Source organism: Ctenopharyngodon idella, chromosome 16 (assembly GCF_019924925.1).
Source record: "Ctenopharyngodon idella isolate HZGC_01 chromosome 16, HZGC01, whole genome shotgun sequence".
Classification (NCBI taxonomy): Eukaryota; Metazoa; Chordata; class Actinopteri; order Cypriniformes; family Xenocyprididae; genus Ctenopharyngodon; species Ctenopharyngodon idella.
Genome location: NC_067235.1, coordinates 32061151 through 32074446, shown reverse-complemented (window position 1 = coordinate 32074446; position 13296 = coordinate 32061151). Strand labels below are relative to the sequence as shown.

General features: G+C 35.2%; 1 protein-coding gene across 4 annotated transcripts in view; it reads left to right on the top strand.

The window, feature by feature from the left end:
- The window catches only part of ifnlr1 (interferon lambda receptor 1), a 42471-nt gene extending 33288 nt beyond the window's left edge, over positions 1–9183 (top strand). For 3 of the 4 annotated variants that reach the window (XM_051865344.1, XM_051865345.1, XM_051865346.1), the window contains 5 exons: positions 432–604; positions 826–992; positions 3314–3455; positions 4575–4699; positions 6451–9183. In XM_051865344.1, coding sequence (XP_051721304.1) covers positions 432–604; positions 826–992; positions 3314–3455; positions 4575–4699; positions 6451–7206 — 1363 coding nt within the window. In that variant the 3' untranslated portion in view covers positions 7207–9183. Of the gene's footprint in view, positions 1–431; positions 605–825; positions 993–2084; positions 2429–3313; positions 3456–4574; positions 4700–6450 lie in introns of those variants that run through there. The other variant, XM_051865347.1, reaches the window with a different exon arrangement.
- The last annotated feature ends 4113 nt before the right edge of the window (positions 9184–13296 follow it).

Genomic DNA, 13296 nt, shown 5'->3' with positions numbered 1-13296 from the left:
TTTTTTTTTTTAAATATTTAAAAATACATTTTTATGATTTAATTATTAGCTTTTCATTAAAGTCATAAACCCCCTGTAGTTCATTCACAAACCCCAGTCTGGGAAACCCTGACATAATGTAATATTTAATGCACTTCATGTTGTTTTCTTTTTCTGTGTATTTTATATCAATGTGGTACAAGATTATCCTATTCAATTAAATGTGATAAACAAGTTAGGTCAGATGTTAGGTCTGATCATATTACCTAAAATGTGTAATGCAATGGATTATGTTACTAATTACAGTTTTAGTCATGTAATTTGGAATCAGTAACTACAATTACAAGGAATTTGTACCTAATCTACCCAGCACTGCATGCAGCACATCTTTATTTAATGTTTTCACTGTAAGTTTGTAAATGTTCTTCTGACTGATGTCTGTTCTGTCGCAGTTATGGGAATTCGTATCAACCGGTGACATGGTGCCAGAACATCTCCGCTCCTGTTTGTGAACTGACTCATGTGATGAGTGATGTCTTGACCAAATTGACCATTAAATGTCATGCCAAAATCACTGTCGATGGACAGTGTGTGGGTGAAGTCAAGTTTGCTCCATTCCGGCAAAGTAAGATATTCTAATGTAGACTTTCATTTCAATTATATTTGTGTTTAGATCAGTGGTTCTCTGATGGATTTAATGCAGGACTCTGATTGACCCAACACAGTTTATCTGTTTATAAAAATCATAATAAATTGAAAAACTGCTTGATTTGCATGATGGTTTATATCTTAAATGTTAAATCTATACAGTGTCTCTCTATAACTGTTCTGTTTCACTCATTTTAGCCACTTTGGCAGCACCACAGCTGTCAGTAGTATCCAACAAAACTCATCTGAATGTGACGGTGTCCCCGCCGATGATCCCTTGGAATCACTCCATTGAAAGTATCAAGTCCTGGGGAGGCGTTAAGTACATAGTTCATCTGACACATCCCAAGTCAATGAAGGGAAAGGTTATTATTCTCGATTCTCCTTCAGTCATATGCGTCCAGTTTAATTGGGATTCATATTCTTAATGCTCTCTTAAAGCAAACATTTGAAAATGTGTTACCAAAGCAAGATGTATTTATGCATAGTTATATAATGTTTTTTTTTTTTTTTTGCTTGTTTGTGCATATATATATATATATATATATATATATATATACATACACACTGACCGGCCATTTTATTAGGTACACCTTACTAGTACCGGGGTTGGAGCCCTTTTATCTTCAGAACTGCCTTAAAGGAGTAGTTCACTTCAGAATTAAAATTTCCTGATAATTTACTCACCCCCATGTCATCCAAGATGTTTTTGTTTTTCTTTCTTCGGTCGAAAAGAAATTAAGGTTTTTGAGGAAAACATTCCAGGATTTTTCTTCATATAGTGGACTTCAACAGTTACCAACGGGTTGAAGGTCCAAATGTCAGTTTCAGTGCAGCTTCAAAGAGCTCTACATGATCCCAGACGAGGAATAAGAGTCTTATCTAGAGAGACGATTGGTAATCTTCTAAAAAAAAATTACAAATTATATATTTTTTAACCACAAATGCTCGTCTTGCTCTGTGATGCACCACACATTACGTAATCATGTTGAAAAGGTCACGTGTGATGTAGGTGGAAGTACTGCGGTAGGGTGAAAAACTCCATCTCATTTTCCTCCAACTTGTTTTACCTTTTTTTGTAAAGGACGTTTGACTCAGTCTTTGCACATTCGCTTGCTCGGTACTTCCGCCTATGTCACACATGATCTTTCCAACGTGATTACGTAATGCGTGGCACATTGCAGAGCAGTGCAAGATGAGCATTTGTGGTTAAAAAGTATATAATTTTTATTTTTTTTAGAAAATGGCCAATCGTTTCTCTAGATAAGACTCTTATTCCTCGTCTGGGATCGTGTAGAGCTCTTTGAAGCTGCACTGAAACTGACATTTGGACCTTCAACCCGTTGGTAACTGTTGAAGTCCACTATATGGAGAAAAATCCTGGAATGTTTTCCTCAAAAACCTTAATTTCTTTTCGACTGAAGAAAGACATAAACATCTTGGATGACATGGGGGTGAGTAAATTATCAGGAAATTTTGATTCTGAAGTGAATTAATCCTTTAATTCTTTGTGGCATAGATTCAACAAGGTGCTTATTTTGGTCCATATTGTCATGAGAGTATCACGCAGTTGCTGCAGATTCGTTGGCTGCACATCCATGATGCGAATCTCCCGTTCCTCCACATCCCAAAGCTGCTCTGTTGGATTGAGATCTGGTGACTGTGGAGGCCATTCTAGTTTAATGAACCCATTGTCATGTTCAAGAAACCAGTTTGAGATGATTTGAGCTTTTGTGACATGCCGCGTTATCCTGCTGGAAGTGATCATAAAGGGATGGACACGGTCAGCAACAATACTCAGGTAGGCTGTGGTGTTTAAACGGTGCTCATTTGGTACTAAGAGGCCCAAAGAAAATGTGCCCCACACCATTACACCACCAGCACCACCTGAACTGTTGATACAAGGCAGGACGGATACATGCTTTTATGTTGTTTACGCCAAATTCTGACCCTACCATCAGAATGTCGCAGCAGAAATTGACACTTATCAGACCAGGCAACGTTTTTCCAATTTTCTATTGTCCAGTTTTGGTGAACCAGTGTGAATTGTAGCCTCAGTTTGCAGTTCTCAGCGGTGTGTCTTCTGCTGCTGTAGCTCATCTGCTTCAAGGTTGGACGTGTTGTGCGTTGAGAGATGCTCTTCTGCAGACCTCGGTTGTATCGAGTGCTTATATGAGTAACTGTTGCCTTTCTATCAGCTGGAGCCAGTCTGGTCATTCTCCTCTGACCTCTGGCATCAACAAGGCATTTTCACCCACAGAACTGCCTCTCACTAAATATTTTCTCCTTTTCAGTCCATTCTCTGAAAATCCCAGTAGATCAGCAGTTTCTAAAATACTCAGTCCAGCCCGTCTGGCACCAACAACCATGTATAATTCAAAGTCACTTTTCTAGCCCATTCTGATGTTCAGTTCTCTTGACCATATCTAAATGCATTGAATTGCTGCCATATGATTGGCTGATTAGATATTTGCAATGCATTAATGGGCAGTTGAACAGGTGCACCTAATAAAGTGGCCAGCGAGTGTATATATGTGTATGTGTGTATATATATGAAATATTTAACATGTATGCATAATTTGTTTTTGTTTTGTTTTTTTCTGTTATGAAATGTGACCTGGACATATTTCATCAGTTTCACCAATGGAAGACAACTAAACATCTTAAATGTGTCTTGTTTTTGAAGGTATTTGAGAACACCTCTCGCTCAGTGTTCATATGGCTTGTGGAAACAGACGTGCAGTACTGTGGCGATGTGGTATATACGCTCACACATCCCGGCTGGTCCAATCACAGTCAAAGCGCCTCCTTTTGTGTGAATGTCTCAGGTAATTGAACAGCTTGTGCTTTGGTTGATGTGTAGAAAACTGCCTTGACTGAATCTGAACACCCATTATTTAGGAAAGCAATTCATGTTTTCAGTGTTTTATTACTTCAAAGGGGTCCTATAATGTTATTTTACACGTTCAGCTTTCTTTAGTGTGTAATGTTGCTGTTTGAGCATGAAAAAGTTACAAAGCACAGAGTTATTCTCTATATCAGCGCACGCTGTTTCTAAACTCCCTGAAACGCCTTCATTGTAGTCTTGAGTTTTTTTTATAGTAAGGGGCGTTACGTTTCCGACAAGCGCTTTAAGCGGTAGACCAATCACAACAGACTGGAGCCGGCTGACCAATCAGAGCAGACTGTGTTTTTCAGAAGGCGGGGTTTTAAAGAAACGAAACTAAAACAGAGCATTCAGACAGGCAGTAAAAACAGGTGCTGCAACAATGTAAATTATAAGTAAAATAATGAGGTATTTTGAATAGTAAATGATGTAAATGTATTCTAGTAGACCCATAAACAAAATTATGAGCCTGTAAATTAGCATAATAAGACCCCTAACTAAACAAACAATTAAATTAATTTATTTGGGGGGTTTTTTGTATGTATGTATTCATTAATTAATTTATTTTATTTAATTATATATATATATATATATATATATATTTTTTTTTTTTTTTTCATTTTTAATTGATCTATTTATATATATATATATATATATATATATATATATATATATTTTTTTTTTTTTTTTTTTATATATATATTTTAGACATAAATATACGGAGCCCCGCACATGACATGCAGAGAAAAAAATAGGCTAAATCGTGCGCACGATTTAATATTTCGTTCCCTCGATTTGCTAAGTTGTGCGCATGATTTATAAATCGAGGAAACAATTTACTTTTTTTTTTTTCTTGCATGTCATGTGCGGAGCTCCTTATAAATAGTATATATAATGCAAAAAAAAATTATAGCAAATTGAAACATGCACAAAATTGCTGAAATGAAACGAAATCCTAATATGTGCACTATTTACAATTATCAGTAGAATTACCACAAAGTGGCAACAGACTTAACTCAGCAAATGGTTTCTATTTATATTCAATCTCTGTGTCTTTCAGCTCCTAATTCCTGGTTTCATATCTTAATGTGGCCTGGTCTGCTGGCTCTGCTGCTGCTCATCAGTCTCCCAATTATGTTTTGCCAGCTGTATGTAAAGAGAAAGCGTTCCTTACCGAAAACTCTGGTAAGTGATTGTTTCATAATCACTCTGGGAAGTTCCAGGTGAACATACTTGGAATCGACTCCTTCCCATCTTACTGGCAGTGAAAAGTCCTGTTTGACAAGTGCGTTGTGTTTCCCTTAAGCTTCCTGAAGGAATGTGTCTTATCCGCATTGCTCTTGGCAGCACAGAATGAGTTTATCATGTCGATTGCGGTTAGCACAAACATCTGCTGCCAGATCAGCAGTCACAGATTTTCCTCAGAGCACTTCAGTGCTTTCATGGCTTATTTACCCCGTTTTGGTATTTGAGTTAAAAATAAAAAAAGAAAAGATAAATCATGCATGTTAATATTTGCTCAGTAAATGAGCTCAGCTTGGGTTTCTGTGTAACCTCATGTTAATCAAGTCAATATTTGGCTTCATTGACAAAACGTCTTTCACTTTTAAACTTCCCTGTGGACCACTGCTCGTTTGATGAAACCATTCTGTTTCAAATACAGAATCAATCGGATTGTACATAAGTTCAGCCGAATTCATTTGACCTACAATATTTACTTGACATATCCTCGGAGTAAATATATCAATAATTTAACAACACATTTGCATGTTTACGGTTCTCTGATGTTGATTAATGGTCATATGACATGCAGGTAAACAAATACATTTTTTTTTTTTTTTTTTGTAAGTATTTTGATTATTTAGGTTTTATCATTATTTATTTATTTTAATTTGACATTTTTAGGATTTAATTGATTTTTAATAAGAGTTGAATTTGACTTTTTTTTTTTACATTTTTATTTAATTGTAAATTATTTATTTATTTATTTATTTTAATATTTTTTTATGATTTAATTGATTTTTAGTAAATGTTTTATTTTGATTTAAAATTAAAATAAATTAATCCTTTTAAAATAAATTAAAGTAAACCCTTACTAAAAATCAATTAAATCATAAAAATCTAAAAATTAAAATTAATTATTTTAAAAGAAAAATATTTTATTATTTGATTTTTATTTTGATTGAAGTATTTGGATTATATTTATTTATTTATTTATTTTAATTTTACATTTTTAGGATTTAATTGATTTTTAGTAAAGTTTAATTAGAGTTTAAGAGTTTAAGAGACTTTTTTTTTACATTTTTATTTAATTGTACATTTTTAGTAAGGGTATACTTTGTTTTTATTTTAAAATTATTTATTTATTTATTTTAAAAAAATAAGATTTAATTGCTTTTTAGTAAATGTTTTATTTTGATTTAAAATTTAAATAAATGAATCCTTTTAAAATAAATCAAAATACACCCTTACTAAAAATCAAATAAATCATAAAAATGTCAAATTAAAATAAACAAATCAATCATTTTAAAAGAAAAACATTTTATTATTTGATTTTTATTTTGATTGTTTTTGTTTTAAATGTATTTATTTATTTTAATTTTTTTATAATTGAATTAATTATTTGCTCTTCATCAACCCGTGATTTGGGAAATCCTGTTATAAGTGAATGAAGTGACCGGGCGTCCTGCTTCTATCTAATACGCTCAATGACTTTAAATTAAATATGCAAGAAACAACATGTAATTTGCATCCGATTCTGTTCAAAAATGAAAAAAAAAAAAGATAAAATAGAAGAAAAAAAAACATATGACACAAAAAATGACTTTTAATCAAGAACATTAATTTCAATGAAATAAATAGCATCTTTTGAAACTACCCGGTTTGAGACTTAAAAACTAAATTATGATGCTCTTTCTCCTCTTTCTGTAAAACAGATACTGTCAAAGAACAACAGTCCTCCATTTTATTCAAATCCCCGGGACGACATATCTAAAGTGAAAGTGTGGCCTGGATATGATCCACTGTCCATATTTCCCCAGCAGAAGTCAGAGATCGTGGATAATGTGAATGCTTATGCATCTCAGGAGCCCTACAGATGTCAACAGGAAGTCCCGGTGCATGACAGCGCAGAGTCTTCAGTGCACTACAGCTTTTGTTTGCCAGTCCAAAACTCCAACAAACCATCATCCAACGGCAGAACAGAGGAGACCAGCTTGGATTCAACTGGTTCAGAATCCGTTTTGATCATTTCAGACGCTGTAAGAAGCAGCGAGACTCTGGTGGTACCAGTTAGGCCCACTGAAAATGGTGCGCTGCAGTTTCATGACAGTTTATTTCAGTTTGACACTGATCTAAGTTCTCCAGCTGTAGCTCAGGTTTTAGAAGGTTTAACTGGAGAACAAACACCTTTACTAACTGATCTAATTCAGAAGGACTCCAGGTGTAACTCAGCCTACCTGCCTGTACATGTTTCTGACATTGTGACGTCAAACTACAGGCAGAACTGGCTGCCGGGGATTCCTCTTGAGGGAAAACAAGACCAGAGGACTTATATTCTGAGGACAGACCACCTGCAGAACTTAACTGAACCTAAGGAGGACTTCAGAGATGAAGAGGAACCTAGAGTTGGTGTGATTATTCTAGACAGATGGGCGCTGGAGATGCAGGGATTGTCTTTGTCTTGCAACTAACCGGCGGAGCGTTTAACTCTTTCCAGTGCTCATTTGAGTACGTCAATGCAAGACAAAGAGATGTTTGATGGTCATCTAAAGGTGACAGAACATCTTCTGTTGGTTCTCGCCAGCTCATTGCGTCAGGTAGATGGACCGTGTGATGGACACCGGCAACACTGAAGGGAATTTCAAAAGCAGCGAGTGTTTTCACACTGGTTGTGCACTTTGACTGAAACGAAGCTTATCTGTAGCATTGCCATATTCACAAGTGTTATCCCATTTCATTTTTCCACACAAATCAATGTTTTAACTTATTAAATGAATGCATGATGCATGAGTCAAAATGTAGGTAAACTTGAAGTACGTGGTGAAACATTTCATTACTGCATTGCAAAACATTTTGACATTGACTGTTTTGACAGTATTTGTTGCGCTAAACTGAATAACGTGAAAGTCGGCATTCTGATCAAAACCTATTTAACTTCTGACGTATTTCAGAGTGAAACAGGATATTCAATAGCTACGTTTACATATCTGTTTACAATCGGATTGATGGCTCAGTCAGACTGAGAAGCCTTCATGTAAACATGTACAGTTTCAAACGGATTGAAAGGGATGGTGTTGACCTGATATTATCCGATAAACAGGAAAAAATTAAGCATGTAAACTAGGGGTGTGATGAGACACGAGGTTGAGTTCACGAGAACGAGACAAAAGATTTTTACACAGTATTTTTAAGAAATCCTCAATGACTAGAAAAATAGTCTGCAGTATAAATCAGGCTTAAGATAGCTTTCATATTGGGAGAAATTTGCATGCATCACGGAGCCGCTTTCAAAATGCGGGGTATTGAAATACCCGCGCTTGCGTTTTACTTTCGCTTTCGCGCGTACTCTGTGAATAGGGAGCGGCGGTGCTGAGCGCGCAATCTAAAATACAAGACATTTGTCAGACGTTTAGGTTCTGTTGTGTAACGAATCCTCCGCCATGGTCTTGTCAGTCATCTCGACACGTGATCAGTGAACTCTGATTCCTGACTCTGCAGCTTGTGTTGGATGAGCTGGATGGGATTGAAGTGACCGTTATCCAAATGAATTAAATGGTTTTTATTTCTATAAAAAGCAAAACGACAGTGGAGGTGTAATGTAAACATAGCGGTGGAATATTCTATCCTAATTTCACCCTCACACTCCGTCATGGCAATATCACATGAGAGCTTTTCAGAAGTCTCGTCACATTGATTTCGTGGGATCTCATCACACCCCTAATATAAACACTTGAATGTGAATTGGACTCAAAAATACCTCGTGAACATGCATGAATTTGTCGTGATATGCATGCTTACATCATGTCTGTTTTACATCTCTTACATCTTACAAACTGGTCAGTGGTTGACACTCAATATTTACAGTACTAAATATCTGCTAAAAACTCCTCTGACGTACATTTCAGCTTTCTTTGTAAATATGTCATCAAAGCAAAATGACATTGAAGGGTTTGACTTTATTTTAATGTGCTGCTCAGTGGAAAACAATTACAGACCTGGGAGGCGTTTCTGTTAAAGCACCTCTTAAACATAATGCTGGAAATTTCCAGTCGTGAATGACATGTATTTGCATACCAGACAAAAGACTCATGTTCCTTGGAGTTTGTGTGAAAGGCTTTGTGGGGATTTCACATTTAGTAGTTATGAGGAAGTGCTGAAGTGTGTTCAGAGATGCGTGAGACAAAAGCTCTTTGTTATGGAGGAAACAAACACTGTGGTAATTCAGTGAGTTTGGGGTTTGCTTTGGGGGAAGAAAATCTTCTGACTTAATAGTCAAAATCTTCTGTAATCTCAGCTAATCCTGCAGCAAGATTTACAGATGTTTGTCCCTCAAACATGTCACTTTCTTTATATTATCTATATAATGTACTGCCCATCTTATGTTGGACATTTGATTAGTAGTGTATTGATTTCATTGGTTCAGTAAAGTTTAAATTGAATTCTATTAATCTTTGAGTCATTGTCAGTTATACAGTATATTGATGTTCTACTGCAAGTTTTGTTACTATAAATTATGAGCACGTCAGCTGCTTTTGCATGAAACTCATCACCTGTTTTGCAGGTTTAAACTAGGCACAGAGAGCAAACAATGCAAAGGTCAATCATTTTCCACAGTCATAAACCGTTCACAGTGATAAAATATGAGTTGATCATTGTCTAAACGTGCAAAGTTTTTTTCTGTTGTTGCTTGACAAATAAGGATTAAACTCACAAAACAGGTCAGAATTCACCCTAAAATCAAAAGTACACACACACACATATATATACATACATACAGTCAAACCAAAATTTATTCCAACACCTTGAACATTTCATTCATTATTACAGTTTATTCACTATAGTTTAAAAAAAATGGTAATAAAATATGACAAGATCTCAACTGTGTCAGAAAAAAATAATCTTAATTATGTCAGATAACACTTAAGCAAAACATGGTCAGGTCAAAGTGTCTGAATAATTTTTGGTTCCACATTTTTATAAATTTTACTGGTAGTCCACTGTATGAAGAATTTTTGGGTATAATATGACACAGTTTACTTTATTTTGCTATCCTCACTTACATAAATGAACTATAGTGTCCTGCACCCACTAGTAAAAATATATCAAAAATGTCTGAATCATTTTTGGTTTGACTGTATATATATATATATATCGCATACTAATCTACATTCTTTATCTCGCTTATTTTGTCATCATTTGCTACATCCAGCAAAGTAAACCTTTAAATTAATGGGTGGTTCTCACAAAACTGTATTTTCTGCAAGCTTTTTTCAAGGTAAATTTAGTTGTCTTTCCAAAAAATGACACTTGGAGACTCCAAAAGGACACCAATAACCAAATGATATGAGTCCATATAATTCATAAATTTATGTACACCAAAGCACCCATGGAAAAAAAAATAAGAATACAGAAAAAACTTTTCCGAATTCGGAGTATGTGTATAAAGCAACAGCAAAGAGCTTGTTTACATTTTAAACAAATCAAGTTGCAATACCGAACAGGGCCACATGGGGATGCCACAAAAAAAAAAAAAACCTAAACCAACTGCCTTGACCTGACTGCAATTTCCTTCTACAGTACACAGATTCATTCAGAATTACTAAACACAGCAAAATACACGACAAATCAAAACATTATGGGATGTTTTCTTTACATTAGCACTGTTTTGGACTGATTGTTTGAATGAATTCGCTTACTGGATCATTGGACTGAAAACTTTCCCGAAGTTTAGCAGCTTAAAATGATCTGATCGCAAACAGAGAAGCGAAATCTGGTTAAAGGGGCTGAATAGAAATTTCCACCTACCAGGGTTAATATATATATATATATATATACAGTGCACAGCATAAATGATTACACCCCCTCTGAAACTTTTGAAAGTCAGCAATTACTCAATTATTTAGAAGACATGTTATGGTTCTTTAGAGATATAATGTTCCAGCAAATCTGCTTAATTAATTACCAAAAAGCATGTGAAAATTATTCAGGAAAATAAGATTTTCTTATCAAGGTGATAAAATGTTGTGTAGCAAAAATGAGTACACCCTCCTAAAAGTTACTAAATAAAAATTACTAAAAAATTACTAATTAGAAATAAAAAATTTCTGGTGTAAGTTTAAGGCAATGTTTGATCAACAGGTAAGTATGTTGAACCAAAACATTTAAAGAGAAGTAATTTCTTGACAATTAAAAGTGTTATATAGCCCACTGAATCATTCTCAGACTTAATGCTGACAACAATGAAACCACTTGGGAGAGAACTGTCAGGAGAATTATTTCTTAGCACAAAAGAGGACAGTGGTATAAGATGATTACCAAATCATTGTTTTAAGTGTGAAAATATAGCAAAAGTAACACAGAAATTCAAAAACAATGGACTTGTGACAAGGCCCCTAAAATAATCAGGCCTTCATTTTAAGCTTTCATTTAGTGATGAGTGATTTTTTTCCTAGACAAAGAGCAGGAGAAATAGCAAGCGAGTGTCTCAGAGCCAGCAGAAGCTATGAAAAGACTGACTGTTTATCTCACAGAGTAAGATGCAGCCTGCAGAAATGACATGCATGGTTGTTGTTCTCACTGGAACTACCTACTGTAGCCAAAGCACAATAAAGTCAGTTAGCCATTTCCAAAGCCCATATTTACAAAATATAGATTCTGGGAATCAATACTTTCTAACAGCATCCAAAATGTTCTGGTGTTGCTAGAGGAGGAGTACAGTGAGAAGTGCCTGGTTCCCACAGTGAAGTTCAGTGGTAGTAAAGCTCTTATATAGGGATGTATGAGTGCTGAAGGTGTGAGGGAGTTGTGCTTTATCAATGCTGCCATGAATTCCTACACCACTGTGTAATTTAATACACAAACTTGAAGCAGAAGATGTTACCCTTTCCTCATTCCCTGCATTGTTGTGCATTTTTTCAACATGACAATGAGGATATGCATTCTCCAAAGGTGAAAAAGCTTCTGTGGACATGTATTGCTCTCAATCTTAACACTCTTGAGTGCCTGTGGGGGATTCTGTAGAGAATCTCCCCATTAAAGATCAGGGCATTTAAGGAGCTCATCATCCAGGAGTTAAACAGGACAGATGTGACAATGTGTCATGAACTTGTACAGTCCGTGCCGAGAAGGGTCAGAGCAGTATATTCAAAATTATGAAGGGCATACTAAGTACTAGAATATTATACATTTGCTGAATTAAATCTAGGGTGTACTCATTTCTGCATTCCTTAATTTAAACAAAATTGGCTAATTTACTTATTTTATGGCTATTAATGACATATATTTCTCAGTTTTTATTATGTATATGTTTAATACATTTTAGATTTGCCATCTTTCTATGAATTGTATTAGTGATCATAAAGAAAATACATCTTTTGTATTTGTTCAGAGGGGGTGTGCTCATTTATGCTGTGCAATATATATATATATATATATATACATATATATATATATATATATATATATATATATATATATATATATATATATATATATATATATATGAAATACAGTGGTGGTCAGAAATATTGGCACCCTTGATAAATATGATCAAAGATGACTGTAAAAATAAATCTGCATTGTTTATCCTTCTGATCTTTAATTCATAAAATTAGCAAAAGTCTAACCTAAGGAAAAGAATTGAAAGTGGGGGGAAATCACATTATGAAATAAATGTTTTCCCCAAAACATGTTGGCCACAATTATTGGCACCCCTAGAATTTTTTATGAGTAAAATATCTCTGAAGTATATTCCCATTCATATTTAAATTTTTTAAGCACACCAGGGTGATCATGAACATGAAATTGTCCAGCCATGACTTCCTGTTCCACAGGAGTATAAACATCAGGAAACAGAAAGGCCAAATTCCGTAATCATTCATCACAATGAGTAAAACCAAAGAATATGGTTCTGATCTGCAGCAAAAGATAGCTTCACAAAATAGAAAGTGGCTGTAAGAAAATAGCTAAAGCATTGAAAATCCCCATTTCCACTATCAGGGCAATAATTAAGAAGCTCCAATCAACTAAAGATGTTTGAAATCTGCCTGGAAGAGGACGTGTGTCTAAATCGTCCTAATGCGCGGTGAGGAGGAGAGTTTGAGTGGCCAAAGACCCTCCAAGGATCACAGCTGGAGAATTGCTGAGATTAGTTGAGTCTTCAGTCTCAGAAAGCCTAAAAAAAATAATCAAACAGCACCTACATCCCCACAAGTTGTTCGGGAGGGTTTCAAGAAAAATCCTCTGCTCTCATCCAGAAACAATCCCCAGCATATTCAGTTGTCAGACAAGACTGGAACTTCAAACGGGACCGGCTTCTATGGTCAGATGAAACTAAAACAAGAGCTTTTTGGCAGCAAACCCACCAGATGGGTTTGGTGCACACATGGATAAAAAGTACCCCATGTCCGTGGTTAAATATACTGCTGGATCTTTAATGTTGTGGGCCTATTTTTCTGCTGGAGGTCCTGGACATCTTGTTCAGATACATGGTATCATGGATTCTATCAAATACCAACAGATAAAAAATCAAAACCTGATCGCTTCTGCTAGAAATCCAATAA